Raw genomic sequence first — 25666 nt, 5'->3', positions numbered from 1 at the left:
ACCAATCCTGCCATTACTTTTTAAAAAAATTTTTTATGATATGGCACATATTTTGAACGAAGCTCTGCTTTAAGAGCAGTAGAAATGTTAACACAGTCTTTAGAGTGGTCTCATGATTTGACTGTTATTATCCTCATTTTATTTATGAGGAAACTGAGGTACAGAGCTGGAATCTGTTTTTGCTAATATTGTCTTGAATATTATGAAGAAAATGACTAGACATGAACCTAATCTGAAAATTACATCTTCCAATCTTGCAGAATTCCTAAATTTCTAGCAGAATAAAAGATGGCATCTGAGTTTGCAAGATTCTTTTCTTTCCCAGTGAATGTGGCCTGTGGTTTTTCAGGACTTCTCATTGGCAGAGCCGTTGAGCAATTTGATTCCCCATCCCTTTGTTGTTAGTTTATATTTTGCTAAAATTCCAAAGATGGCTAAAAGGAAAAGCAAAGAGGCGGCAAAAGGCATCTTCTTTTATCCTGTCTAGATCAAAGCTCCAAATACTCTGAGAAGTTTTTAATCTCTTGTGGGTCCTATAAGCACAAAAAAGATAAGGAATGAAGAAAGGAAATAATAACTTGGCTTTCATGCCATATTGAGTCAGAAGGGCTAAGCTGAAAGCTAGATCCAGAGGTATCGCCTCTACATTCTTTTGTCCCCACTCCATTCAGCATTTTCCAAGAGCTGGTCACTGGAGGCTTCAGAGGGACCCTTCTAGTAGGGAAACAAGAGCCAAAACATGAAAGAAGGTGTGTGAAGGAAAACCTATTATTTGGGAAAAGAGGAGGAAGTTTCAGGCAGACAAAAGTGGAGAGTCCTTCAGTGCTATGCATATTCCTACAGACTGGAAGAAAAAGTCCAGACTATAAATGGAAGGAATGAAAGAATTTGGATAACCTTTAAAACAAGTTCCTCTATCATTCTTTCCTACTCCCATCCCCACCCCGTCTCTCTCCCAGGGCTGGGGATTGAACCCAGGGACATCCTACCACTGAGCTACATCTCCAGCTCTTTTTAATTTTTATTTTGAGACAAGGTCTTACTAAGTTGCTTAAGGTCTCCCTAAACTGCTGAGACTGGCCTTGAACTTGTGACCTGTTTTAGCATCCCAAGACACTGGGATTACAGGCATGCACTACTATTATGCTTCCTATCATTCTTATTTTAATCACCCACAAAATTATTCTTTCCTCCCACTAATGGACATCTGTATTCATTCAATCTTGACAAAAGAAAGCACTAAACATTTTCCCAGTGAAAAGAAGAGTAGTCAACATGTATAGTCCTTCAGAAGTGGAAACCAGACCTGGACTCCAAGTTTTTTCCAAATAACCTGTAGGGACTTTGCCTCCAGCCATCCCAGTGCTCAATTCCTCCCCCTTGTGGCCAATGAAGAGTATTTTCATGCTCCCTAACTAGGAATGAAGTTGATAGCCTCTGGTTTGGAAGATCTCAAGATCAAATCCATACTTAAATGGAAGGAAACAACAGTGTTTTTTTCACCATCTTAACTATCCTATTTGGAAAGGTGAACTGAATGTCTCTTGCATCATTAAGAAAAATTGGGCCACCCTGGGAAATTTAGCAAGACCCTGCCACAAAATAAAAAATAAGAAGAGATGGTTGATATAGGCTAGGGGTAGAGCACCCCTAGGGTTCAATTCCCAGTACCAAAGGGACACAGTGGGGAAAGAAAGTAAAACAAAAGAGAACAACTGAACATGCTATTTACTGTGTTTTGTTTGTTGCATTGGTAGCAAAGCTCTTAGTCTTCTTTTTCAAACTCTCCAAACTACTTAGTCCATTTTGCCTGCTATCCTTGCGCAATTTTTTTTTTTAAACCAGGGATTAAACCCAGGGTTGCTTAACCACTGAGCCACATCCCCAGTCCCTGGCCCTCCTTATTTTTTTGAGACAGGTTCTGGCTAAATTGCTTAGGATCTCATTAAGTTGCTAAGGCTGGCTTTGCTCACAGTCCTCCTGCCTCAGCCTCCTGAACCACTGGAATTACAGGAATGTGCCATCATACCCAGAAGTGTTCCGGCACAATGCAAGATAATTAGGCAGGGCAGGAAGCAGAGGTTTTGGTTCTGGCTCCAGTGACTTGCCCTTGAGCTCTATGCACATCCCCTTTCCTAGAGTCCAGACCAGCGGCAGTACTAGGGAGGTGGGAGAAATTTCAAAACCTCCTCTAAAAAGTAAATAGACATTCTTCAAAGTCCCTCCAAAAGCTAATATTCAGGAATTCCATAATATCTGAAAATTGTTCTAATTACACCCCTAATAAGAGTCCTGGTATAATGTGCATATTGGCGAAAAGAAGGGAAAGAGTGAAAATGAATACAAAGCAGAAACAACAGAGCTATTCCCAGGTTAAAAAGAATCCAGGGAGATGTGAACCTCTCATTGGAAATTTAGGAGCAGGTGGCTTTAAGGGATGTGGGGACACTTTATTTATTTATTTATTTTTGGTAATGCTGGGGATTGAACTCAGGCACATTAGATAAGTGTTCTACTGCAAAGCTCTACCACCGGACTGAAATAATTAATTTTAAGGAACTAACATCATCAAGGCTGCATCTGGGTGCAGTTTCTGATTTCCTTTCTGCAGCTAGGAAATCAATTACTTTATAATTACACCATTTATGGGTGATCGGAGGAGAAGAAAAAACAGCAGAGTGTAGAGGAGAGAGAGAGGCTGTGGGGTCAGACAGACATGTGTTCTAAGTCCCAGATATGCCCCTTACCTTCCTCTCTGTGCCTCAGTCTGCCATCAGAAGTCCAGGGTCATACAGCTGATAGTGACAGACAGCATTTCATGAGTACCAACTATGATCCAGGCACTGTTCTAGGAACTTTATATTGTATTAAATCAAATGAGTTAACTTGTTTAGTTTCCATAGTTGGGGTAAGCCATTTTACAAATGAGGTTAAGTAACTACAGAAGGAGGATAAGTAAACCGCCTAAAAGTTAGGCAGTTGGGAAGTGATAGAGCTAGAATTTATTTAATTTTTAATTTTTATTTTGTGGTGTTGGGGATTGAACCCAGGGGCACTCAGGGACACCCTACCACTGAGCTATATAGCCCCAGCACTTTTTTTTTTTTTTGAGACAGGGTCTCACTGAGTTGCTTAGGCTGGCCTCAAACTTGTAATCCTCTGCTTCAGCTTCCAGCATCACTAGGATTGCAGGCATAGCTAGGCAACTACATCTATCAGCTATAGCAATAACAACACATTACTAGGCCAAGTGAATGCTTCTACAGGCTGAGTTCAGGATGGAAGTCTCCAGCAGGCAACCTTTGAATGAGATATTCTCTTTCAGGAACCTTTGGAGAGAAGCCAGCAGGTTTCTGCCTTATAAATTAAATAGGGAGGGCTGGGGCTTGTGGCTCAAGCGGTAGCGCGCTCGCCTGGCATGCGTGCGACCCGGGTTCGATCCTCAGCACCACATACCAACAAAGATGTTGTGTCTGCCGAGAACTAAAAAATAAATATTAAAAATTCTCTGTCTCTCTCTCTCTCCTCTCTCACTCTCTCTTAAAAAAAATAAAAAATAAATAAATTAAATAGGGAGGTTGGGAGAGAGAAAGACAAAGCAAAAAATAATCACGTGTGGCAAGGACTATTGTTTGCCATCTCCCACCTGTCTCCGGTGCCACCCAGGTACTTGTGTCATAGGCAGCCTAGAATACAGGGGAATGTAGGCAAGAATGCCATGGTGAACCCATTCCTCCTAAAGTTCATGGGCTTAACTCCTTGCACTATGGGCCTGAGCCCTTCTCACGAAAGGACAAGCCATTTGACCTTTTTGTTTGGTTGGTTAGTCTCTTTGAGGCAGACACATATAAGCAGCCATGATTTGTTCTGACCACTTGGGTAAGGATTTGAAAAAGGGCAAAGATAACTTCTGTCTCCAGAGGTCAAATTCAGAGTCAGTTTCTCCCCAAGTTAACATTAACCTTTAGGTAAACGAGCCACTCCTCCTTGAGGGCTTGGTAAACAGGAGCCGTTGTGGAGGGCTAGGGGAGTGGAGCTGGCCGTTTACCTGCAAGGAAGGGAGCAGCCCAAGGTCAAGATTCAAGTTCCTTAGTTCTCTTGAACTTTGCCAAGAATATGCCCTGTCAATGAGAAAAACTGACTTACAAAGCTCAGGTTTTATCTGTCAGTTGCATGGAGTACAACTCTTTCTCCCCTTGCTCCGCTGTCACCAAAAAGGAACTTGAGTACAAATGATAATGAGAGACAGAAAATAAGTGGCAATCCTTGGTCTATGTAATAATTCTGCCTATCTTTCTCCCAAGGGTGATTATAAGCATTCAATGAGAGTATGTATATGAAAATTGTTTGCAAAGCCCAAAGAACTATCCCACATTAGGGTTTATTGTTAAATTATTCAAGGATAGCCTTCCTAGTGAGAGCTCCCACCCTGACACCAAATTAGCTTTGGGAAAAGGGCAGAGAGAGGTAGAAGGGTATAATGTTGAAGACATGGCTGTAGGGTATAAGAGTTGGCTAGAATTAGCAAGTTTAAATGCAGAGGGGAGGTGATTCCTGAGAGATTGTGTACCTCTGGTGAGCCTGCTATAATTGCATGTTGCAAGTAGTAGTTAGTAAAAATTGTTGAAACCCCCCTGGGAAACAACAAGGTAAAAAAGAAAAAAAAATATGTATACTAGAAGCTACACAATTTTCCTATAATTAGGACTATAATCTCCAGTTATTAATTAAAGAAAATAATCCCAAAAAAGTAAAAGACCCTCTCTAAAAGTATGAGGGGGTTGTTGGTATTATTTTTCCTCTGGCATCTTACTATTTTGCCCAGGCTGGTCTTAAACTCCTGAGCTCAAGCAATCCTCCTCCCTTATCATCCCCAATAGTTGGGACTACAGATTCGTACCACCAAGCCCATTTTGAAAATGTGTATTTTAGAGTTATTTACATAAGATTAAAAATTGGAAGCAACTTAACATTTCCAACAACAAGACAATGGTTAGTTAAATATGGGCACATTCCTTCTGTGGAATATTGCACAGCCATTAAAAACTAGGAACCTGCAAACTTTGCCACCACTTAAAGGATGTTTACAGTATGATTTTATGTGAGCAAAAAGCAGATACAAAATTGACTACAATAATTGTGCTTGAAAATTAAGAATAAAAGAAGGCACAGATGAGTCAAAGCTGCTCTGCCCCATTTCTAAGAATGTTTGCAGTGAACCCAGGGCCTTCAGCATGCTAAGCAAGCCCTCTACTACTGAACTACATCCCAGCCTACCCTTCCCCGTTTTTAAAGTATCCTGAAATGTATTTTCAATAATAATTAGAGTGTGTAAGAGGAAAAGATAGAAAATAGCAAAATAACTATGGGTATCAAAGGACAGGAACTAAAATGGTAAGGAGCTTGGTAGGATTTTAGGAGGTAAAGAGAGGAAGGGAGAGCACTAGAAAAGGAGCCTTATGGCCACAGGAGCCTTGGATGTAAGAGAATTTGCATTAATTGGGCCTGGCATATCTGGGTTACCCAAAAGTGAACTAAACACATTCCTAAAGAGTATTGAAGCAGGAACATTAAAGTTCACTTTTAAAATTTTGATATTTAGGGCTGAGGATGTGGCTCAAGCGGTAGCATGCTCTCCTGGCATGCGTGCGGTCAGGGTTCGATCCTCAGCACCACATACCAACAAAGACGTTGTGTCCGCCGAAAACTAAAAAATAAATATTAAAAAATTCTCTTTCTCTCTCACTCTCTCTCTTTCTTAAAAAATTTTTTTTTGATATTTAAAAATTCAAGCAAGCATCGAAGATGTCTCATGGGGATCAGGAGGATGAGAACTTTGCTGTACTTCCTTGTATGTGTTGTTTGATTTGGTGTTATTTTTAATTTGGAGTGGATGGTAAGGCAGTTGTTATAGACTTTTCTGTGGTGGGCATACTTGAAGGTCTGCATTTGACCCTGGACTTGAATCTTACAGTCTGCTACAAATCAGCACTGTACTCCATGAATGATCATTGCATTTATTTTCAGGCCTGAAGATTACTATGTGGGGAGTTGGATGTAATACTGAAAGAGTTAAAAGGCTTAAATGCACCTCCACTGCACCCTAGGGGACAAGCTCCCTCAGCTAGGAAGGCTTCAGGCTTGGTTCTGAAGCTGTCTCTAGACACTTACTCACTTTAATAATAAGATTGTTTACCAAGTAGTGTCATGCACAGCATCTCAGCCTGCTCTGGAAAACCCTAGGAGGCAAAAACCAAGGACAGGGTTGGCTGGGTTAAGTCCCCAAGGACATAGTCAATGGCAAAAGGTGAAATGAGCTCCTTCTCAGAGCTTGCACTAACTGGGGAGGTGGGTTGGCATTTTATACAACCTGTTGCCTTGTCTTGGAACTCCAGTTCACTACCCACATGCGCAGGGGAGGGGGTCCCCCTGCAGGTGGGTCTGTGTAAGTACCATTCCTTTTGCTCTTTCTCCAGGGGTAGCTGGTATTTCCCCAGAGCCTCCTTCCAAGTCAGGAAGATGCCACAGTGCCTGACTTCTGAAGGTAAAAAAAGAGCAGACTCCAAAGAGAGGGAGAATTGTTCCATAGAAGATCTAAAAGAAATCATCACCCTGGCTTTTGTGAGAGAGAACACACAAAAGGGGTTTCAGGAGGCCTGTCAGCAAAGCAAGAAGAAGAGGAAGAAAAAAAGGTTAGGATTGGAAATTGGGAATGGGGCTCCATGTTGATAAGAACAGGAAGGACCTGGAGGGAAGGAGGCTTGATACAGTAAAGGAAAATTGTGGGCTAAAGTTGTCAAACCCACTCTGCTTTTCAGTTCGCATAAAAAGAAGGCTCTTTTGATGGTCTGTTTTATAGAATCGAATAATCATGTGTAAAACTGCACCTTGTCCTAATTTTTATTCTATTTATGTTTAGAGTGCCTTTCAAAAAATGAGTGAAGAGAGAGAATTTTCTTGCATAAGTATAAGAAAGGGCTTATTTAGGGCTGGGGTTGTGGCTCAGTGGTAGAATGCTTGCCTTGCACATGTGAGCTTTGATCCTCAGCCCCACATAAAATAAAAATTTAAAAAAGGTATTTTTTAAAAGTGCGTATTTGTTCTGAGAATTTAATACACTTTAAATATAGAACCATGCTATTGTATTAGGATCTGACTTTACCTTGTGGATTCCAGTTCTTGTTTAATATTTTGCCAGGTCTTGCTCCATTCAGACTGATTAGTGTCTGAAAGCTTGTCTGCTTTCTCACTGACAGCTTCCCTTACTGTGCAGAAGAAGAGAGAAGCAAGTATTTTGGCCAAAAATATTTTAAATTCCTGTTCCCGATGGACTACTGGAGTAAAAGGACTAAGAAAATGATGTTAATATGAAGCTGTATGCTAAATTAGCTATAATTGCAATATAGACTCTATACCCCATGGACAGGGTAACAGTACTGATTCCATGCTTTCTGCCAGTCTGTACCCATTCGTGTCCTCAGTGATGGGAATGGTTGAATCAGGCTTAGTGTGATAGCTTAGGCTTCATGCAGCTCCACCTGGGACAAGATGTTTCTGGGTGCAGTCTGTCTCTGTCTTGTGCTTTCCTTTTTCTTTTTTCCAGATGATTGGTGATTAATCTATCCAGCTGCCGGTATGAGAGCGGTGAGCATTTCAATGCAAGGGATCGGGGACAAGGACCTACCACTTCCCCCTGTGTCGTTGGGAAGAGTCACTCTTGATGTTGAGAGAATTCTTGAGGAGAAAAAGGGGTGTCTTCAAACCTCTTCCTTGGTTCCTCTGGCTCCACAGACTATTTGAGAGAGTTGGGAATCTCATTCCAAGAATCATGGGTTTTGATCCCAGTGGCATGTCCTTCAGCTATCTGTAATGCTTACAGTGACTGGGGCTGGGTGCTGTGGTGCACGCCTGTATTCCCATTGGCTCAGGAGGCTGAGGCAGGAGGATCACAAGTTCAAAGCCAGCCTCAGGAAAATCAAGGCACTAAACAACTCAGTGAGACCCTGTCTACAAAATAGGGCTGGAGATGTGGCTCAGTGGTCAAGTACCCCTGAGCCCCTGAGTTCAATCCCTGGTGCAAATATATATAGTGACTGAGGATCTCATTGTAGAAGAGGCAGCTGTTGCTGCAGTTGATGGCCCTGTTTTAGAACATATGTCACAATCCAGCAATCTGAGGCTAACCCTGGTCTACAGACTTGCTTTGTACTACAGAGCACAGTGTTGTTGCCTTTGTGTTTGAGTTCAAATTCTAATGTCCTGGGCTGCTCTTGTCCTCTCCTGGTTACTGCAGGTCCTCCTTCCTTCTTAGGCCTAGGAAGGAAGGCATCTGGCCTGTGTTGAAATCAGCTTTTAGCTATTAATACTAACAGAGGCAGGAAAGAAAGATGTGATAGTGGTATATATGGTTTTGAAATACATTGTCTAAATTTTTTTTTCCTGCCAATTTACCTCACTAGTTAAGCTTAGCTCTGCTTAGTGTTAAGGATCAGTTTGTATTCTCCGAACATTCAGGGCTTGGTGTTTAGGAGAAAGCCAGAGGCTTGCTTCCTGGCAAGGGGAAGCCAAGGCGGGTCAAACATTCACCCCAGATAACCTTCTGTGGCACCCACTGCATACTGGCTGTGTTCTTCAACAGCTTCCAACTCTCCATGTTCCTTTCTTGGTAGTGGTACATCCAGACAGGGAAAGATGGCTTACAGTCCTAAGGAGCTGGGTCTCTTGTTCCAGTACTTGGGCCTGGAACTACCTAAAAAAGGAACCTCCCCATTCTTTGCTCCTTCTTTGCTTCCTGGGCGAACAGGACATTTCTTTTTTCAATTCCATTGCAGTGCGTAGGGTGGCCCAACAGTATGGCCTTCGAGAGGGAGGTGACAACGATGACTGGACTCTGTACTGGACAGACTACTCGGTATCACTGGAGAGGGTGATGGACATGAAGAGCTACCAGGTATTTTCCTCAATTTAAGTGTGACATCTGCCCAGTACTCCCCCCCCAACCCCCTTTTTGTGGTGCTGGGGATTGAACCCAGGGCCTTGTGCATGCGAGAAGCAGGCACTCTACCAACTGAGCTATAGCCCCATCCAGGGCCCCTATTTTTAATCACTGACTCTTGAGGGGATCTCAAAGTGCTCCCATGTCCCCCCATTGATCATGAATTACTGCTTCCCTCGTAGAAGATCAATCACTTCCCTGGGATGAGTGAAATCTGCCGCAAGGACTTGCTGGCCAGGAATATGAGCCGCATGTTAAAGATGTTCCCTAAAGATTTCCACTTTTTCCCTAGGACCTGGTGTCTTCCTGCTGAGTGAGTGAGCCCAGATTTCCTTCTCTTCCCCACCCCTATTTACATTTCCCTCCTGCCCTGATTCCCTGGTTGCTACTTTCCCTTCCCATAAGATCTCCCATCTCTCTATATACTGTCCAGGAAGAGAAAGGATAAAGGGTGTGTCCAAGGTTGAGAACACACAGGGCTCTGCCTATAAAATGAGATGACAATTAAGGGCCGGGTGCCTTGGAGCCTGTACCTGTAGTTGGATGAGAGTTTGTTCTGACCCTGAAGGATGTTGATCTTGAACTCCTTCCAACCATTTAACTGTTCTGTTTCTGAATTTTTTAGGACCAGGAACTCCTCTGGAGATAGTGGGGTTGTGGTGTGATTAGCACCCAGGGTAGGAGCAGGGAGGACTGCCTGGCCTCTGTCTCATGTAGTGCCCGGCTGGGCGGGCAGCCCTTTCCCTTTTTGCTCTCGTTTTATCCATTTCAAAGCTGGACCTCCATTACTGATAGGCAAAATGCTCTGGAGAAACTTGGGATGGCATGAGCACAAACAGGGGTATAATCTGGTGGTTGAGACAAGGCAGGGGTAGTGTGACAGGCCACCGTCTGTTTTTACACTCACATGGCAAGGGCAGAAGAGGAATCCCACCTTCCCTTCTCCTCCCAAGACTTCCTTAAACCAGGAGCTCCCAGCCTTTCCTTAGTCTGGAACAATTTCCAAGGCTTAACAGCAACTTAGGAGGAAATGTGTGCACTGTCCAATTAACAGGAGCCTCCAGATTTCATGGCCACTGAGGAACATTGTGGCTAAATGATTTTCCCAAGAATCCACAAGGTTCTTTTGAGTTAAGATGCAAAACAAGAAATATAGCAAGACTGTTATATATAATCCATTAATTTAGTTTCTTTCTTCTGCATATACTGTCTTAAAAGCACATTTAAAGGTTTTATTTGCCCTCCCATCCTCTGGCTGGGGTGGCGGCATCACAGATGAAACACTGAAGCCCAGAGAGGGTAACAGACCTATTGATTCAATGTCACATCACTTGTCAGGGCTTGAGCCAGACCAAGAACTCCAAATCTCCTATCTGTAAATCCAGAATGCCAAACTGCCTGGGTCATGGCCACCTTCGTGGGGTGGGTAGCACAGATCATCACTTTGCTGCATTATGTCATCTTAACTAATCACTGCATGAGGTGGGTTTCATTATCCACATTTCCTAGATGATGAAATGTAGACTCCGAGAGGTCATGTCCTTGCACAGGGTACACAGCTGGTGGGTGGTGTTGCTTGGGCTTGAATCTAGGCCTGAATTCCCTCCGAAGCCCACACACACTCTCCACTTCATCAGTTCTATTATCTCTCTTGTTGCTGGCCTCTGGGCCTCTGTCTATCAATGCCAGGACTTTGTACTTCAGATACCTTTACTCTTCTGTTTTTTTTTGTTGGTTTGTTTTTTCATATGGAACTGGTCTTCCTTTTCATTGCTCTCCAGCTAATGGTGTATCTTGTTCCTTCCCTGTCTGGTAGCTGGGGAGATTTGCAGACCTATAGCAGGTCAAGAAAAAATAAGACATACATTTGTAAGCCGGACTCGGGTTGCCAAGGGAGAGGTATATTCATCACCCGCACTGTGAAAGAAATCAAACCAGAGGAGGATATGATCTGTCAGCTCTATATTTCAAGGGTACTTCTTTATTGTGATTATTTATTTATTGCCCATAGCAGCCTCGGGATCTAGCTGCACTGGATACAATGTGAAATGAGTCAATGGGGGGGGGGGTGGAAGTAGGGATGCAGCTGAGACTGTCTCCTGCCTTGGCCTTTGTCAGACCAAATTTCCTGAGCAGAGGTGCTGCCATGTACACTTGCCTGTTGGTCTGACCTCACCAGGCTAGCCCCTTTGCTCAAATAGATGAGAGCTGGGAGAACACCTTAGTTTGTGGATACCCTACCTTATTTGGGAGAAGGGAATCATCCTGGAGGGATTCATGGTAAACAGATTTCCTCCCTGAGTGCCACAGGTCACAGTATAACCTGCTGCAGGGAGGGAACCTTCTAGAAGTGTGAGAAGAGGGAGAAGCACTGCACCTCCCACCCAAGGCAAAATGACCAGGATTACTGTTTGCAGGAAATCTCTTACAGAACCACAAGTATAACGCAGCCCTGGATGAGGACCATATGTCCTTTCATCAAAGGACTTTTACTGTTACTTTATTTAGTTGCCAAGATATCTCTTGGTGGTAGTTGTTTGTGCCAATGAAGAGATCAGGAAACCAAGGCACAGTGTGGTTTGGTGACCTCTTCAAGGTCACAAGTCAAGTCACAGAACCCAAGTTCTCCTTATCCTGCTCCCCAGGCCTGGCCAAGCCTTCACTTGGCAACACTAGACAGTGTTGGACTGATTCCATCCATGAAAACAAGATGGGGGCTGGTGATTTTTGTATGAGCTTCTCCTCTGCTGCTTGTTTGACTTCTCTCTTCTCCTCCCAGCCCTTTATTATTGATGGGTTCAAGTTTGACCTACGGATTTATGTGCTGGTGACATCATGTGACCCTCTCAGGATTTTTGTGTACAAAGAAGGACTGGTCCGCTTTGCTACCACTTCTTACTCTTACCCCTGCACAGACAACCTGGTGAGCTGAGGGGACATGATACCTCCCCCTCCTCCTTAGCATGATAAAAAGTCCTGCTTAATACCCTTCCTCGAGGCATCATGGATCTGGCTGTCATTTGTTGAGCACTACCTATGTGCCAGGTTGCATATATTCTTTAGTCTGAGCCCTCCCAGGAACCCTCAGACATAGGAGTTATTATTCCCTTTTACAGAGAGGGAGATTAAAACCCAGAGAGTAGAAGGGACTTGTCCAAGGTCACACAGCTAGCAAGAGGTGAGTCTGGGACTTGTGGCCAAGTCTGCCTGACTCCAACACCAGGTCCACTGTGCTCAGGAGAGCTATCCTGCCATCTCCCAACTCTAAGTCCCCTAGGACTCCTGAAGTTTCCCTCAGGCAAGGCAGCGCTCACTCTCAGGAGGAGCTGGAGTTTCTTATACTCCAGCTTATACAGGGTTAAGTTGTCTAGGCTCTAAGATTCCCCTTTTTATTGCCTTAATTTTGCCAGTTTAAGTACATCTTAAGACTTCCCTTTCTTTTCCATGGAGTTAATCCCCAGGGGCCATGGGAGGGCACAGAGAGAATGTAGGAGGCCTGACCCCACATCTTATGTTCTCTTTTCCCAGGATGATATTTGCATGCACCTGACTAATTATTCCATTAATAAGCACAGTTCCAACTTCATTCAAGATGCTTACTGTGGCAGCAAGAGGTAAAAGAGCAGTTTTTACTCTTCTTTCCAGGATTCTACCCAAACCCTGTCAGTCTCCGTCAGTGTTTCCATCTTGGGTCACGTGGCCTCAGAAGAGACTTTGCCTCTCAATCCAGAACTCATCTCAGCTCTCTGGACTGTTAATCATTAAAAGGAGGCCACATCGTAAACCCTAGGAGGCTGGGAGGAGGAGAGATAAACACGAACCGTTTCCCCAGCAGAATACATACACACACCAAAACATAGCCTTGTTACAGTTGCCCTTCTGACATTTCCAAATCAACAGACATTTATTGATCGCAAGTCTGCCATTTGAGAAGGACTTGCCAGGCTGTGGTTTCTTGGTCTGTGGTTCCCTGGGGTGTTGCTCCATTAGAGATTCTCAAGCTATATGTCATGAGGATGCCCTGGTGCCACATGACGTGTGGCTAGCTGGCCCTTAAGATTCCCCAGAAGGGGGGACACGAAAGGAATTTATGAGTCTCATGATGAGCAGCTTTTCCATTTGTGTTTGAGTTTGAGTCCAAATAGCTCTCACTTGAGTTTTAAGAAAAAGGAAGACTGAGGGACCTAGTTTGGCCAGACAGAGGGCCAGGCAGTCTCATAGGGCCCCTGTGAGACTTATTGGCAGTACAGTGTTCTGGTACTTCTGGTGGCCTCAGAGGTGCTGTGCCTGGCACCTGTGTGCAGTTTTCGTTCTTGAATTTTCACCACAATACAATGGCAAAGCCATTATCATCTGCTTTTTGTAGGTAGAGAGCCATGAATTAGGTGCCATCTCCATTTTATAGATGAGGAAACTGAATCTCTGCAGGGTTAAGTTGCCCAAGGTCACCCAGCTCTGACTGCTAGCATGGGCCAAGAAGCTGGGCCTGTCATGTTCTGAGGCTCACCCTCTTCCTACTGAACCAGGTCTCAAGGGACTGAGGAAAAGGGAATCCATTTGGTGTCAGAGCAGCAGAGAAATGTGTGGCATCTCAGCACACAGAAAATCTCTAGGTTATGCCTGCTGGAGGGGATGTGTCAGGCTGGGAGGAGGTAGCCTCCCCCTTTTCAGAGGACGTCAGCCCCTCTGTATTGCCTGTGTCCCCACCCAAACTTTGGGTGCCAGTGGTGCATGTGGAACGTCAACGCTCAGGGGGGCCTGGCTTCTCATCCCTGCTCTGCTGCTTGCCAGCTGAGAAAGCTTGGACAAGGTCCTTCATCTCTCTGAGCCTCCATTTCTGTAAGATGAGGGCCATGAGAAAACCTGTCCTCTCCTGCCCACCTCGTGGGGCCTCTGTGAGACTCAGATGACTTGCTGGCAGTACAGTGCTCCAGTTACTGTTGTTTTCCCTTGGTCTCAGGGCCCTCATTTCCCTTTTATGAGAATTGATATCCCAATAACAGGCCTCAGGCCCTCAGGCCATGATGGAGGCGGTGTTGTTGGGCACAAAACTAAAGCAAGGGTGTAAAGATTTCCAGTATTATTCTCTTTTTTCCTTTCTTTCATTTATTTATTGGTGCTGGGATGGAACCCAGGACCTCATGCATACTCGGCAAGCGCTCTACCCACTGAGCTATACCTGCAACCCTCAAATATTCTTCTGCTGCCCTAGCTTCCCCCCCTCCCTCCTCTTCCTTCTCTTCACCTCTCTCTCGCTCCGCTCTTCTCTGTGTGCCCTCTCTGTGGAGCAGTCTTCTGCCCCCGTGGCCTGGGGGCTGTGCCCTCTCTTGGCTCAGCCTCTGTCTGCTGGCAGCCCATCTTCTCAACAAGTGTGTCAGAGACAGCTTGTTTCATAACAGAGCCACTCCCGTAATAATTGATGGATTAATCCATTCTCGAGGACAGAACCCTCATGATCCAATCACCTCTCAAGGCCCTGCTTCTCAAACTGCTGCACTGGGGGCAAATTTACGGCACGTGAACTTTTGGGGGACACAAACCACAGCATGTCCTGGTCTTTGGTGTGCTTTCCATTTGGCCAGGTAGAGGAGTTCTTTCTTTCTCCCCTATTTTTTTGCTTTTTTTCTTCCTGTTCCTCCTTCCCATCTTCTATCCATCTATCTTCCTTCCTTCCTTCCTTTTTTCCATTTCTTTCTTTCCTTCTTTCATCTTGTCTTTCTCTCTTCCTCCCTCCCTCCCTTCTTGCCTCCCTCCCTCCCTCCCTTCCTGCCTCCCTTCCTCCTTCCCTTCCTTTCCTTTCCTCCTCCTCTGTCTGTCTCTCTCTTTCCTTCCTCCCTCCCTCCCTCCCTCCCTTCTTTCTTTCTTTCTTTCTTTCTTTCTTTCTTTCTTTCTTTCTTTCTTTCTTTCTTTCTTTCTTTCTTTCTTTCTTTCTTTCGGGGAACCCAGGGGTCTCTACCATTGACCCACATCCAAGCTCTTTTTATTTGTATTTTGAGACAGGCTTCAAACTTGCAATCCTCTTGCCTCAGCCTCCCAAGTTGCTGGAACTACAGGCGTGCACCACCGCACCCAGTTCCTCCCCATCTTCTGGGAAAACCTACTCCTCATGCTGTTTCCCCTGCCCCAAAATTGGCAGCTAAGGCCAACTGTTAAACCCTTTGGTTGGTCCCCCCCAAGTGGGTTGCAAACTCAGCTAGAAAAGTGCTCCTCAGAGTGAAACTGAACTGCAAACCTGGCAGCACTCTGGGGCAGACACCAGTTCTCTTCCTCTTCTGTGTGCTTGGCATATAGCTGTTGTTAAAGTGAGTTCACTAATTGCTGGCCCTCAAGAAATTGTACAGTACTGTATATTGTGATGGGGCCTGAGTCATCAAAAGAAGGCTTCGTTATGTTCTGTAACGTCTGTTATAAGAAGTCAGGGAAGTACATGATCTATTTCAGGAAAATTTACATCCCATTTAGGCAAATTAAACACACTTTTTCTTTTTCCACTTGAAAGGATTGACTTCAAATGATCTGGAAAATCCACTTACGTGCACCCTGACAATGGCAGGTAGAGGAGGTGGTCTCTGTGTTGAGTGACCTTTCCTTTTCTGTCTTTATATAAATGCATCCTTAGTTGTTTCATATGTGTGTTGATTTCCCAAATGGTGCCCAGGCCTCCCATGGCAGAGGTGGTGGTTCCTCTGTGTCTCCTCATTTCACCAAGCTTTGCATGCACAGCAGGCCCTTAGCAGGTGCTCATTGGCTGGTAGACCTGCTTCCTCCTTTTCTGACCACCTCAGTTGGGCTCCAGCGAGCTTTTTGAACTGCCTGGGAGCCTTGTCTCTTGTCTTCGCTGTTCTCTTCTCAGATCACCATTCTCTTACATCTTCTCCTTCTGTATTTCCACTTCCACTTTGACTCTCTGGGGGACATGCAGGTACATATGTATGAGAGGTTGAGTGTCCACCCCCACCACTGCCTCTATGGTCTCTTAGATTCATCCTTTCTCTGTGCTGCCCAGCTCAGAGTTAACTGGAGCAGCCGTCAGATATTTCCTCATGGACGTCTCTGGTATAGAGGTTCTTGATTTCCTCAGCAATTGGGTCAACAGCCATACTTATCTGCCTCTGAATGAGATTTCCTGGAACGCGGGGCTCTCTGTTCAAAAGTAGGAACAGTTCAGTTTGCCTGAGACTACTGGTAACCTTGTCTGTGGAAATGTTCTGGGATTGTCTTCCCTGTGGACAACCTTGAAACAAGATTTCTGTGTTTTCATTGTCCCCTCGGATGATTGAGGTAGAACCAAGGTACCAGTATTCTTAAAAGACTCCCCAAGTAGATAACACCAGAGGTAGAGAAACCATTGCTATGCAAGCACAACCATGATGTAGGGTGTTTTTTTTTTTTTTTCTTCTTCTTTTCTCATCCATTAACCATTTTCCTCCCATACTGGAGATTGAACCCAGGGGCCATTAACCACTGATCCACATCGCTAGCCATTTTTTTTCTTTTCTTTTTTTTTTAATTGGTTGTTCACAACATTACAAAGCTCTTGACATATCATATTTCATACATTAGATTGAAGTGGGTTATGAACTCCCAATTGTACCCCAACGTCGCTAGCCATTTTAACTTTTTATTTTGAAATAGGGTCTCATTAAGTGGCTTAGAGTCTTGCTAAGTTGCTGAGGCTGGCCTCAGCACCTCTGGAGGTGCTGGGATTATAGGCATGTGCCACCACACCTGGTTGCCATCCATTAATCTTTCCACCCAGATATCCCATCCCTTCCCCAGCTCACAGGTGTCTTCTAGGCTCCCTCCCAAGCTGATCCAGTCTTGTGGTCATGCTAGGTCCTGGGTATTCATCCACACCAGCTCTAGAGCTTTATCTTCTCTAGAAGTTTCTGGTTTTCAGCATGCCATGGCCTTGAATGGTCAGAGGCCAGCTGCCCTGCCTGGTGGCCTGTGGTTCCCTTCCAGGAAGCTCTCTACCTTCAACACGTACATGGAGAACCACGGCTTCAACGTGGGACAGATATGGAGGGCTATCGAGGATGTCATCATCAAGACAATCATCTCGGCTTACCCAGTCATCAAACATAACTACCACACCTGCTTTCCCGGCCACACACTTAACAGTGCCTGCTTTGAAATCCTGGGCTTTGACATCTTGTTGGACCACAAACTCAAACCCTGGCTGCTGGAGGTAGGGAAGTTCAGGCGAGGGGTGAGAACTGTGCCCTGTTACTAGAGTCAGCCAGTTGCAGGGACCCTGCCCTCCTGGCTCACTTGGATTGTTCTAATCAACTTCCCCTGCCACTTCCTCTCAAGGTGCTTGCTGCCTGTGGGGCTTCCCTCTTAGCTGAGAAGTGGCCACCAGAGGGGGGTAGACGGCTGGGAATTAGAGAATTCCTTGTGTCTTCTTGAGGTCCAGCCAGACTTGCAAACAGACTTGCTGTTAATCTCAGACACAGAGTGATTCTAAAGATAATTCTACCTTTTGTAACAGAGTTCTCTTCCAGAAAGGCAGTGTTCTTCATCAAAGCTGGGTGGGTGAGGCTCAGTATCAGATGGGAGCTGACTCCCTTGGCTTCCGGCAGATCTGCATGACTCAGATCTAAGCACCAACAGAGCAAACTGGTGTCTGCTGCCCTAGGAACGGGTGGCAGAGACACTCAGTGAGTTTCCTGCCTCCATAGGGGCGGGTAGGAGGAGGAAGAGAATCTTTCCAAGTTGCTATCTCTCTTCCTGGTTGGAGTGATGCTCGGGAACCTTCTCAAGTGTCCATTCAGCATGAATGATGAGGAGCAAAGTGTATACGTGAGGTGACATCCCAGGTGCTAGTGCCAGGTACTGATGCCAGAGTCACACTTTAGCGTGGAGAATTCAGAACTGCAGATTGGATTCCTGGGGATTTGCCTTCCTTCACCTTTGTTCTCAGGTGTGAGGGAAATAGAGAGATGGCTACTTAGAGCTCTTACCCCACTATCAGAATGAGCCAGCATGAGCAAGCCTTCAAAAACTGCTGGAAATTTACCAATGTCGCCCAGTGCTTCTGAACAGGATGGACTTTGCTGTGGGCAGGAATAAGTTCTCCTTCTCCTCCCACCTGTTCTCCCCCTCAGCCTGATGAGGCTCCAGAAAGTGTCCCTCCTTTCTTTTTCCTACCTCCAAGCCAATCCTTCGGACCCCTCCTCTGTTCTGCTCTGTGTAACACACACGCTGCATGTAAGAGAACACACACCAGATGGGGGGAAACCAAAGAGGGGCACACCTCACGCTTCCAGAGGAGAGAGGACCAAGATGAAACAGACTAGCCTAGAGGGAGTTCTGCTTTCTGCATTCTTTACTGTGTCTCAGGAACAGACTGTCACCTCTGGGTGGTCTGGGCAGCCAGGGCCCTGAGGTGGATGTTGGCAGCATCTGGAGGTAGCATCTGCTTTACCCCTCACTTTTACCCTGGACGGTCCTGTCCCCAGCTGTCATCTTGCCCTCACAGGTCAACCACTCTCCAAGCTTCTCTACTGACTCCCGGTTGGATAAAGATGTGAAAGACAGTCTGCTGTATGACACCCTGGTACTGATCAACCTGGAAAGCTGTGACAAAAAGAAAGTCTTGGAGGAGGAGAGAAAGCGGGGACAGTTCCTGCAGCAGTGTCCCTCCCGGGAGGTCAGGTACAGCAGCACCCTCTGGCCCCAGGGCCCTCATTCTCTCACTTCCCTGCTCTCAGGGAGACTAGTTGTCTTGGTCAAAGTTATGACTCAACATCCTGCTAGTTATGTGGCCTTTCATCACTTCTGTGAGCCTCAGTGATCTTTCTGTGAAATGGAGCTAGTGACACATAATTACTCTTTTCCAGTACTAGGAATTTAACCCAGGGGTACTCTACCATTGAGCCACATCCCCAGCCCTTTTTATTTTGAGACAGAGTCTCACTTTCTCAGGTTGGCCTCAAACTTGCAATCCTCCTGCCTCAGCTTCCTCACTAACTGGGATTACAGGTGGGCACCACCACACTCAGCCTGTTAGGAGAATTGAATAAGATCATTCATATGGAGTCTTAGTGTAGTGCCCAGCATCATAACTTTTTAGAGGCTATCAAAAATTTTGCCTGTGAGGTGGAGTGAGGATCAATGGTTGCAAGTAAAAAAGAAAAAAGACAGAAAAGAAAAATTTAAAAAGAGAAGAATCTTGCCTGGAGTTGGTAGGGAAAGGGGTGGATTATTTCTAGCAAACTATGATCCTATTTAGAAAGTGATATTTTTTGTGGGTTTTTTTTTTTTTTTTGGTACCAGGGTTTGAACCCAGGGGTACTTAACCACTGAGTCACATCCCCAGCACTTTTTCACATTTTTTTTTTTTGAGACAGAATCTCACTAAGTTACTTAGGGCCTTGCTAAAATGCTGAGGCTGGCTTTGAACTTGTGATCTTCCTGCCTCAGCCTTCTGTGCTGTTGGAATTACAGGTGTGCACCACCATGCCTGGCTGGAATGTGAGTTTTTAGTTGCAGAATGTAGTAATTCAAACAGTTGGATTATGGATAATTTTTGTTCTTAGAAATAGGAGATTAAGTTATACACATGTAACTACATATAACGGATATGAATTGATTAATATGTGAAGATTTAGGAATTACCAATATAAAAAAAATAAAATCAATATTTTATTTTTACTAAAATGAAAAGCTTGTCAGTCCTTTTCCCATGTTACTATGTTGGCAGGAGCTAATGTCTGAAGGGCATCATTTGCATTGTCACTGGGGCCTTCATTCTGCATAGTATCTTATGATACTAGAACCACTGGGCCTGGTCAAGGAGGTGCCCTGGTTGCTTTTCAGATCCCACTAAGGACCCTCCGTCCCACCTCTGCCTATTTTCCTTTCCAGAAAAAGAGCCAATCGAATCCTTTGGGACCGAGCTTCTGGAACAAGGGCAATGTGTTGTACTGGTGTCCAGATGGCACTGTGTTTCTCTGGCACTTTCATGTGTACTGTCTCCCCTGCAGGGAGGGAGGTAGAAGGAGTGTGGTGTGGTGCTGTTCTTGAAGCAGAGGAAACCAAGACTCCAGAAGGAGAACTGACTTTCATGAGATCACCTTACTGGTGACAGCTCTGGACACAGAGCCCAGTGGGTGTGCCAGCTTGGGTGCCAGGATACCTTTCCACTGTACTGCTGTCTCAACTCTTTGAGGAGGAGACCACATCACTCCATCACACCCATCACACCGAGGGTCTCCTCTGCATCTGTCTGCCTTCATTACTCTGTCCTGGATCTCTCAGTGTCTCTTGGTTCCCCTTCTGTAGAGGGGGCTTATCATGCCTCCCTACCTGACCTCCATTTCCCCAAGGGGCTATGAGGAAGAATGAGATCATTACAGCTCATAAAGCTCATTAAGCTCATCCAAGAAGCCCTCAAATTTAGCAAAACACAAGCTGCCATTCTCCAGAGAAGAGTAATAAGGGTAATGAATGGGAAGGTGGCGACAGTCTGCCTGGTCAGACTAAGCCAAGGGGGAAATGGGTTTTACTCGTAAGGGGAGAGAATTTGGTGAGCTGTCAGAAAGGCTCTTCCAACCAGCTCTTAGTGCATTGTGACACTGGTTGTCCCAGGAGGGCTAGAATCTCCTTTCCAGGAAACATTTTTGCTTTTATTTAACAAATACTGATTAACCACTATTATGTGCAAGGCCTCCCTCTGGCCCTAGATGACATCCAGCTTGGATATGTCCCTTCCAAAAAAACTGTATCCCTGTGTTCTGCATCCCAATAGGATTGAGGAAGCCAAGGGTTTCCAAGCAGTGCGGTTACAGAAAACAGAGAAATATGAGAAGGAAAATTGTGGCGGGTTCCGCCTGATTTATCCCACTCTGAATTTGGAGAAGTACGACAAGTTTTTCCAGCACAATTGCTCCCTCTTCCAGAATACTGCTGCTTCCAGGGCTCGGGAGTTGTATGCTCGGTAGGAAGGCTCCCAGGATGAGGTGGGCGGTGTGTTCTGGGGACTGTGCTTAAACTGCTGGGCAGCTGTCCTGGGGTGGCAGGGAAAGTCCCTGAGCTTCAATTCCCAACCTTGAAGTTGCTTGGGGAACATTTGCTGTGGTCTCACAAGGGCCATAAATTGGAAGATTTCCTAATGTGGGGTATTAAGTAGATAAGTAGATAGGTGACTGACCATAGAGAAACTGACCATAGAGACAGACACCCCCACCCCATTCCAGGATGAACACCTCCTCAGAGCTGCTTCATCGATTCATGCAGGTATAAAATCTGAAAGGCTGGAAGGGAATTGTCCCATTGAGTCTAGTCCCCACCAACTATCTCATTTTATGGAAGGGGAAATTGGATCAGAGAGGAGATCATATAACAAGATAATATCAGGAGAGGGATTAGAACTCCCAGTCGCCTGACTCATGAGACCATATTATTTCCACTATATTGTGTCACCTTTAGAGCACTCTCCTGATCCATTTGCCAAAGAGCTCATCACATGAAATGGTCCCAAATGGGAGCCCCTGGCTGTAGTCTCCCACCCAGATCCTCTTCCCAGCACCTGCCATGCATGCAGATGGTCTATTGGGAAGTAGGGAAGAGATGGGGTTGTGGTGGAAAGAAACATAGCTCTTTTTACTGAACATTTCTATTTGAAATGATGCCATTCCCCACACTGGATAATTAAAGGGATGACTTCTTTCTTACCACCTTGATTTCTGACCTTCAATCACTTGTGCAGACTGGATACACTGGGGGAGGGAAGTGGGGGCACTCTGCCTCTCCATTTTAACTTGTCTATTGCCCAAGGAGGATGCCCACCTTCACCACCTGTCCCTAACCTCTGTGACAATCACTTGTTCCTCAATGGGCAGGCAACTGATCCAGGAGCTGAGACTGAAACAGGAGAAGCAATCCTTCCAAATGAAAGAGAAGAAGGTGGAGATGCAGGGAGAGTCAGAGATAGCCGGCGAGAAAGCAAGGAGCAAGAGCGCCAAGAACCAGCAGAAAAAACAACAGAAACGCAAGACCACCGCCCACAGCCCCAAACAAGTAAACCCAGATGGGAGGGGAATGTGCATACCTGGCACCCTTCCCAGGCTGGGGCCAGTCTGTCGGGGGTTGCCACGGAGACCACTCCTCCGAGCCCAGACGTACTGACAGGCTACTTGGAGGGCTGGGCCACAGGAAGGGAACTGTGGCAGCCACCCAGAGCTGAGTGTCCATCAGAGCATCACTTCATTCAGGCAGCAGAGGGTTCTCACTCATCTGTCCTTTTTGTCTCCTTAGAAGTAAGAGCAGGCAGGCTGTGCTGGGAGACTGGGCATGATATCATTTGGAGAGCAGGTTCCAGGACCCACATCCTCAACTCCAGCTGGGGTGGGAATGCCCTAATTCAGTGGGCCACTGGGAGAGCTTCTGGAAGGCACAATCCTCAGAACATTAACAGGGATGACTGGTCATGGCGGGGTCCTTCCTGCTGTCTGCATGGGGTGGCCCAACCTCCAGGCTGTGGGTAGCTGCCCTCTTGTCCTGTGATCTAAGTTTCTAGCTTCTGCTTTCTCTGCCTAGTGCTTTCTTCTAGCTCACTGGATAGATGACTTTTCAGTCCACCTCAGTTGACTGTCAGCCCATCTGCTTCATCTTAAAGACTTACTTGGAAGGACAGAATTAGAGCAGAGTTGGTTTTTTTTTTTTTTTTTAACTTTAAGGTTCCAGATCTGTTGAGAATCTGATAAAAGCTCTGGAATCTCTTGTGGTAAAATATACAATGCACTATTTTAAAACTGGTTTCAAGTGGCTCAAAGATACCCTAAAGTCATCCATGGGCCCTCTAAGGAGTCCCAGAACCCCAGGTCTAAGATCCTCATATTAGAGAGACTTTGATACCAACTGCTTTTCCTTCTCCTTATCTCCTTTGCACCTACCCTTGGGTGCAGACGAATCTGGAAGTGGCCAGAGCTGAGTTCCCACTGGCTGTGTGTTTGGTTTCCTCCTTCCCAGTACTTCCGGCCATTGGCATTAGTGTCCTGCACACCTGAGTTGCTCTTAAGTGTCAAAGATGTAAAGAAGAATGAAACAGGTCGTAGCCTTGACCAGGAGGCTGCAAAGAAGAAGACTGATTCTGCTCCCTGCAAGCCTATCTCTGCAAGACACTGCAGATCTGTACCTGACATGAGGCGGTTAAGACTCAGTTCCTCTGGGTTACAGTGCTGTGAAACCAATTCCAGAATCAAGATGGCCAAGTCAGTCAATGAAGTGAACATATTTTCTAGTACCATGGTAAGTAGAGGGCCAAGTTCTAGGAGGAAACTCTTAAAGTTTTGCTTTCTGGTCCTTTCTTTCCCCTGACATGTTATGGCCCTTTGAGTAAGCCATTGGCTCTCTCTGGGCCTCAGTTTTCCCAACTTGTGAAGACCATATTGTGGCATGGCACATTTGCTGGGAGGATGGGCCTGGATGGCTTTTAAAAGGAGGGTCATTCTGTGTACTCCTGTTCTTAGCAGGTTACCACCTGTACTAGTTTTCTTGGGTGCCGTGGCAAATTGCTACAAACCTGGTGGCTTAAAACTGCATGATTTCTTCTCATAGAAGAAAAACCTCTCTCTATTCCTGCAGAAACCAAGATGTCTGAAGGATAGGTTTCATCTGAAGGCTCAAGAGAGAGGTTGCTTCTTTGTTAGATTCTGTTGGTATACTAAGTTGCCTCAAACTTCCAAGTCACTGGGATTTATGGGCATTCACCATCATACATGGACCTTTTGAAAAAAATAAATACTCTTATACTCCTATTGTAGGCTTAAATTATTTTTACACGTGAGGTGTGGCATGCACCTATAGTCCTAGCTACTTGCTGGAAATTGTTGGTTTGTGGTAGCATAACTCTCTGCTGTTGTCACATGTCTTTTTCCTATATATCTAAACATGGCCTTCTTTATTTTTTTTTTCTTTTGGACTGGGAATTAAACCCAGGCATGCTTTACAACTGAACTACATCCCCAGCCCTTTCTAATTTTTAGAAACAGGGTCTCGCCAAGTTGCTGAGGCTGGTCTCAAACTTGGAATTCTCCTGCCTCAGCCTCCTTAGTCTCTGGGGTTATAGGGATGCATCACCATATCTGGCTCTACTTGATCTTCTTTAAGGACACCAGTCACTGGATTTAGGGCTCCCCTAATCCAGTATGACCTCATTTTAACTTAACTATATCTGTAACGATTCTATTTTCAAATAAGATCACATTCTGAGGCTCTAGGTGAAATGAAGTTTTGTGGACACTTTTCAATTTAGTATACCACCTAAACAGTGTTTCTCAAATTCCATCAATGTATGGACACTTGTGTGTGTGTGATGCTGATGAGCTACATCTCTGGTCCTTTTAGTTTTTAGGACAGGGTCTCACTGAATTGCTCAAGCTGGCCTCAAACTTGCAATCCTCCGGCCTCAAACTTCCAAGTCACTGGGATTATGGACATTTACCACTATACCTGGCTACAAGGACCTTTTGAAAAAAATAAATACTCTTATACCCCATTGTAGTCTTAAATTATTTTTACACATGAGGCATGGCATGCACCTATAGTCCTAGCTACTCAGGAGGTTAAGGCAAGAGGATTGCTTGGGCTTAGGAGTTCAGGGTCAGCTTGATCCATCCAAAAAAAGTTATTTTTATAAACATAGGCAAGCAAAAAACTATGAATAAAATTTTTATACAATCATCTTTCTGTATTCACATGTTTTGCTTCCATAGATTGAACCAACTGCAAATCAAAAGGAAAAAATTTAATTGCATCTGTACTCAACATGCAGATTTTTTCTTGTCATTATTTCTTTTTTTAATATTTATTTTTTATTTGTTGTCGGACATGATACCTTTATTTTATTTATTTATTTTTATGTGGTGCTGAGGCTCGAACCCAGGGGCTGAGCCACAACCTTAGCCCCTTGTCATTATTTCTTAAACAGTACAGTGTAATAACTATTTACGTAGCATTTCCATTGTATTAGGTATTATAAGTAATCTCGAGATGATTTAAAGTATATGGGAGGATGCATGTAAGTTATATACAAATTCAACTTCTATTTATTTATTGCTATTCTGGGATTGAACCCAGGGGCACTCTACTACTGAGCTACATCCTGACTCTGTTTATGTATTTATTTGCAGTACTGGGGATTAAACTCAAGGGCACTTTACCATTGGGCTACATCCCCAGCCCTTTTTATTTTACTTTGAGACAAGTTCTCACTAAGTTTTCCAGGCTCATCTCAAACTTGCAATCCTTCTTCCTCAGCTTTCTGAGTATCTGGGGCTACAGGCATGTGCTACTGTGCCCAACTATTTCATTTTATGTAAGAGACTTAAGGATACGTGGATTTTTGTATCCATAGGGGGTCCTAGAACCAATTCTTCTAGGATTAGAAAGGATGAGTGCACTTACAGATCTTCTGGAATAACAGAAGGAAGCTGAAATAATAGCATCAATATAATTCAAATAAAAATATTAATTTAAGGACTGGGGATATGGCTCAAGCGGTAACGCGCTCCCCTGGCATGCTCGGGGCGCTGGGTTCGATCCTCAGCACCACATAAAATAAAGATGTTGTGTCCACCAAAAACTGAAAATTAAATATTAAAAAATTCTCTCTCTCTCTCTCTCTCTCTCTCTCTCTTTAAAAAAATATTAATTTAATGTAGC

General features: G+C 44.9%; 1 protein-coding gene and 1 long non-coding RNA gene across 2 annotated transcripts in view; one reads left to right on the top strand and one right to left on the bottom strand.

Moving 5' to 3' along the window:
• Nucleotides 1–25666, top strand: part of Ttll6 (tubulin tyrosine ligase like 6) — a 37064-nt gene that overhangs the window by 825 nt on the left and 10573 nt on the right. The window contains 12 exon segments of the mRNA XM_078042177.1: nt 6477–6692; nt 7604–7644; nt 8832–8950; nt 9178–9308; nt 10812–10968; nt 11775–11918; nt 12524–12609; nt 16961–17186; nt 18480–18655; nt 20751–20939; nt 21844–22021; nt 22973–23251. Coding sequence (XP_077898303.1) covers nt 6477–6692; nt 7604–7644; nt 8832–8950; nt 9178–9308; nt 10812–10968; nt 11775–11918; nt 12524–12609; nt 16961–17186; nt 18480–18655; nt 20751–20939; nt 21844–22021; nt 22973–23251 — 1942 coding nt within the window.
• LOC144376060 (uncharacterized) lies at nt 10213–12692 on the bottom strand. Its single transcript, XR_013436098.1, has 2 exons — nt 12596–12692; nt 10213–10829 (listed from the first exon to the last, which is right to left on the bottom strand). It is a non-coding gene; the product is annotated as an uncharacterized LOC144376060 (long non-coding RNA).

Source organism: Ictidomys tridecemlineatus, chromosome 3 (genome assembly GCF_052094955.1).
Source record: "Ictidomys tridecemlineatus isolate mIctTri1 chromosome 3, mIctTri1.hap1, whole genome shotgun sequence".
In the NCBI taxonomy this organism is placed as follows: domain Eukaryota; kingdom Metazoa; phylum Chordata; class Mammalia; order Rodentia; family Sciuridae; genus Ictidomys; species Ictidomys tridecemlineatus.
The sequence above is the reverse complement of the archived record's forward strand: the minus strand, read 5'-3'. Positions and strand labels throughout refer to the sequence as shown.